At 49.4% G+C, this 4,360-nt stretch overlaps 1 protein-coding gene across 3 annotated transcripts; it reads left to right on the forward strand.

The window, feature by feature from the left end:
- Positions 1 to 319: 319 nt before the first annotated feature.
- Positions 320 to 4,098, forward strand: LOC113936191. Of its 3 annotated transcripts, none has more exons than XM_027619242.2 (5): positions 320 to 685; positions 1,164 to 1,322; positions 1,442 to 1,486; positions 2,225 to 2,503; positions 2,594 to 4,098. In XM_027619242.2, the coding sequence occupies exons 1-4, from the start codon at positions 545 to 547 to the stop codon at positions 2,477 to 2,479; spliced, it is 600 nt and encodes a 199-aa protein (XP_027475043.1). In that variant the 5' UTR covers positions 320 to 544; the 3' UTR covers positions 2,480 to 2,503; positions 2,594 to 4,098. The 3 variants fall into 3 exon arrangements, with proteins under 3 accessions (XP_027475043.1, XP_027475044.1, XP_027475045.1); XM_027619243.2 differs by having other exon boundaries at positions 2,225 to 2,352; XM_027619244.2 differs by having other exon boundaries at positions 1,164 to 1,241.
- Positions 4,099 to 4,360: the final 262 nt, after the last annotated feature.

A 4,360-nucleotide genomic window follows, 5' to 3' on the forward strand; every position in this document is an offset into this window, starting at 1 on the left:
CCCCTCGATTCTCCACTCCTTAGAGACCCTCCCCCCAGAATGCCCCCCTTCAGGGTCCCTACCCTAGAATCCCTCTTTCTCCAGGGTCCTTCAAATCATCTCTTCATTTCCTCCGGCAAATCACCCTACTCTCCAGGCTCCTCCCCCCCCCCCCAGAATTCTCCATCCCCAGCATCCGCCCATCCCATCTGAGGAACCTCAGGATTGAGTTGCCCCTCTGCTCCCCCACACTCAGCATACTCCCTTCCCAGGCAAAAGACTTCTCTCTCAGAGCCGCAGAGAGCCCACGGTTGGTTGCTTCGTTTCTCTGGCAGCACTGAGTCAGAGGTCCAAGGTTCAAAGGGTGGTGGTGACTTACCTTGTGCCTGGAAGGTGGAGAGAGGGGGTGGAGGTTGGTGGGTGGGTCTGTGGCAGGAGGGAGGATCCTCAAGCCCAGAGTCCAGCTCCAAAAGGGTGAGAGAGGGGAGAGGTGGAGGGAGGGAGCACCCAGAGGCTGACCTGGGGGGACACAGACCGATACACAGCACAAGAGAGACAGGCACACATGGAGAGAGACAAAGAAGGGGCCAATGAAGAAGAGGAGAAAGAAGACAGACACAGGGTCAATTACAGATGGACCCAGAAAACACAAGTGACGGCGATTCGGAGGCAGAGAGGCCAGCCCTCAGAGAAAGAAGACGGACAGGTACAGGGAAGCATGGAGATTCCAAGATATTTGAAATATGGAAATACCTGATACAGAAATAGAAGTAGAAAGGAGAGCAAAGACCCCCAAATATGCACCTGCAAACACAGATAAAGTCTAGCAGGGGTGTTTTCCGATGAGAAGACAGGCCACAGGATTCACATACTCTCACACACTCTGTACTACCTTATGGACCTGTTGGGGGAGGGGGGTGGGACGGGACTTCCCCAAATCCTCCAATCTCTCTGGGCTGATCCTCCTGCCCTTGCTGAGACTTATATCTTCCTGTGGGTGGTGGGGGAAAGGTGTCAGGGAACCCTCTGACCTGGACCCTCCTTACTGTAGGGTGACCATCTTCCGCTGGGGCTCTTGGAGAACATTCCCTGAGTATCTGTGGGTTGAGTAGAGCTGGGCAGGAAGGGGTCAAAACACTTCAGTCTTCTAACCTGCTCTGTCTCTCTGTACTTGTTGCTTCCAGGACGCTGGGCTGGGACCAGAGAAAGCCTGGGGGGTGGGCAGGGTGCCTGTGTGGCCTCTCTGGACCATCCTCCTCCTGGTACGGCCCTTGGGAGGCCTAGGATCACCCCTCTGTCCTCGGGAGCCTTTCTACTTTCTAGTTGCCATAATGAAGATGCTGGTGAGGAGGAGGGAGGGGAAAGACAGCAGACAGGCAGGGAGGGGGTGGGAGGGCATGTTTGAGGAAGGGTCAGGCTCTCCCCTCCAAGATCTGATTCTTCTCCCCGCCCCAAATTATAGGGAAACAAAAACGAGGGCACTCTCTACACCCCAGATGATCTCTCGGTGAGTATTTCATTAGCTCCTTACTGGACCTTGGAAGTTTAGGGAGAATCCACTAGGCTCAGAACATATGTTGGGGGCAGGAGGCAATGGGGCTGGTGTTCTGGCTGTCCAGCTGCTGACCCAACTCCCAGCCTTCACAAATACGGTTTGTTCACTGCTGTCTCCAACACCTATTTTTTTTTTTAAGATTTATTTATTTATTTGAGAGACAGCACATACACACAAGCAGTGGGGAGAGGGAGAAGGAGAGAGAGAATCCCAAGCAGATTCCCCGCTGAGTGGGGAGCCCAACGCAGAGCTCAATCCCAGGACCCTGAGATCATGACCCGAGCCGAAACCAAGAGTTGGTTATTTACTTATTTACTCTTCACACTGACCCTATGAGGTAGATAGGGCCACCGCATATGGATGTGAAGAATGTATATTGCACAAGGATGCCGCATCAACAAGGGCAGTAGTCACACCCTGGATATATTTGTCAATTTCTGGTAGATAGCAGTAATGTACCTTGTTCTAACAAGCACTTCCAAGTGTTTTAAGAAAGCAGTGTCATTTTCTAGGTATAGGCTAGTGTCAGCCCTGAAGGTAGGAATTCTTCAGAGTTCTGTTTTACAGATGAGGAAACTGAGGGCCAAAGAGGTGAAGGGGCTTATCCTAGGCCATGGTTCAGAAACCCCAGGGTTGGGGATTTGGGTTCAGACCCTTGCCCAGAGACACCAAGTCACTCTGTTCCCACAGGTGTGTCCTGCTGAGACTCTAGGGTGCTTCCGGCTGGAGCTGTCCGTGATCCAGTTTGAAGAGGGCCCATCCTTGGGGATTGCCGTGTTCCGGCTGCAGCGTCTGCTAGATGCACTGGGGTCCCGGCTGTGGGTGACTGGCCAGGGCCCTTGTCCACCCTGTGAAGGACATCCCCAGAGACCTGTCCCTCTCTTTCTGGCCAAACTCTTGGAGTTATTACAGGGGGCCTGTGCTCAGCACCGGCCCTCAGCATGAGCCTGGGAGGACACAGACTCCCTGGTACTGCTGGAGAGGCTGGGTGGAGAGAGGGAGAGAGGACTTGGTCTCTAGCCTCAGCTAGAGTCCTAAGCCTTCTCCCTCTCCTTTTAGGCCAAAGGACTTCACGTGCAGCCCAAGGAACCAAGGGGAAGAGGAGAGAAGGAGGAAAATAAGATCTGAAGCCTGAAGTCTCTGACCTCCTGGGATGGGGGGGGTAGATAAACTGGCCCCCGTTTGCCCCTATTCTCCTTCTCAGATACTCACTCCTCTCTCCTCTTCCAGGAAGGGACAAAGCATGACACAGGTGTCTTCTAACTGAATCCCACCCCTAGAGGACAGGGAGAGTCTTGTACCTCAAGTCCCTGATTGCAAATAATTACCACCTGGAGAGATTTAAAGTAATACTGATGGCTAGGCCCCAATCCAGAGATTTTGATAATTGGTCTCTGGTGGATCCTGAACATCATAGTTTTAAAATCAACTTCATTGAGGTATATTTGGCATGTAGTAAAAAGCATACATTTTAAGTGTACATTTCAATGAGTTCTGACAAATGTATACACAGCCACATTTCCATCACCCCAAAGCATCCCTCATGCCCCTTCCCAGTCGATCTTCACCAGTCGTAGACACCCACTAATCTGCTGTCTGTATAGATCAGTTTTGCTTTTTCTAAAGTTTCATATGAATGGAATTAGAATATGGATATATGTATTATATATATTATATATTTATCCTAGTGTCTGGCTTCTTTCACTTGGCATGATGTTTTTGAGATTCATTCATGTGCATAGCAGCAGTTTACTACTATTCCATTGTACAGACACACCCAATTTGTTTATCCACTGTCCTCATGATGGATATTGCGTTGTTTCTACTCTGGGTCTACTGTGCATAGCTCTCTTCTTGTGTCTTCTTATGTACCGCTGGGGTTGAGCCTTGAGAACCACTGATACGCCAAGGAAGAACTTTCTATGGGGAGGAAATTACTGTTCCTTCTTGTTCCTGGAGTAAATGTCTTCCTACAGCAATGTCAATAGGCATTTTATATGTGGAATCCTATTTTGAAGAGCTGCTGTTAGCGACAACCCCTCCCCAGTCTGTCTTGGTTTCAGTCTGGGATTGTTGGATCAGGGAGTGTGTGCTTATATAGACACGCACCTGTGGTATAGTCATTTCCTGGTCTTGCGAGCCAGCTGGTTGCCCAACCACACCATGCTACCCTGTAAACTAGGTGCATATTAAATTTCTGTAAATTGAATCCAGGTGTCTCAATGCTTATGCAAGAAATTTTAGCAATGTGTTTTAAAAGTTTCTGATCTGTTGTCCCCTTCATCAGATTCATTTTTCTTATCTCTCTCTCATGCCCGGTCCTCTTTGCCACCGTCAGACAAATAATTACTAATATGTAAATTCACATTGATTTAAACTTAGAGATTTGTAAAGGAAAACAAGGATTTTCAGGGTCACCTAAACTTGGGGAGGAGCCTTAGGTCTGCCACTGTGCAGTTAGTTTATTTCTCTGAGCTTCAGTTTCCTTGTCGGCAAAATGGGGGTACTTACCTCCTAAGAATGTTTTAGGGGGTCTAGGAAATAAAGTCTGATTTATTTGCTAATCCGTTATTATTTGGTCATTCCATGACTCCTCACGGCTTGGCACACCGCGTTAGTAAATTCAAGCACGAATTCCTGGCTGGAAATGCTGGTCGGTGAATGAAAGTGAGAGTACCTTAACCCCTCTTTGACCCTCCCAAGATGTCGACTCCATGCTCTACGTTAAGATAGACACGCCACTTTCAAGATGGCGTCCTGGAAGTGCGTCGCCGGAGATTAGCTCCGGAAATCTCGCGTTAGGCGAGGCCAACGGGTAGGTTCTCG

The sequence above is a fragment of the Zalophus californianus genome, chromosome 17 (genome assembly GCF_009762305.2).
Source record: "Zalophus californianus isolate mZalCal1 chromosome 17, mZalCal1.pri.v2, whole genome shotgun sequence".
Lineage (NCBI taxonomy): Eukaryota > Metazoa > Chordata > Mammalia > Carnivora > Otariidae > Zalophus > Zalophus californianus.

What these genes read in the sequence shown, in the direction of transcription:
- LOC113936191 (XM_027619242.2), top strand. Translation starts at nt 545, where the DNA reads ATGGAGAGAGACAAAGAAGGGGCCAATGAAGAAGAGGAGAAAGAAGAC. An exon ending in CAGAGAAAGAAGACGGACAG is followed by an intron (nt 686 to 1,163) that starts GTACAGGGAAGC and finishes TGTTGCTTCCAG; the next exon opens with GACGCTGGGCTGGGACCAGA. An exon ending in ACACCCCAGATGATCTCTCG is followed by an intron (nt 1,487 to 2,224) that starts GTGAGTATTTCA and finishes CTGTTCCCACAG; the next exon opens with GTGTGTCCTGCTGAGACTCT.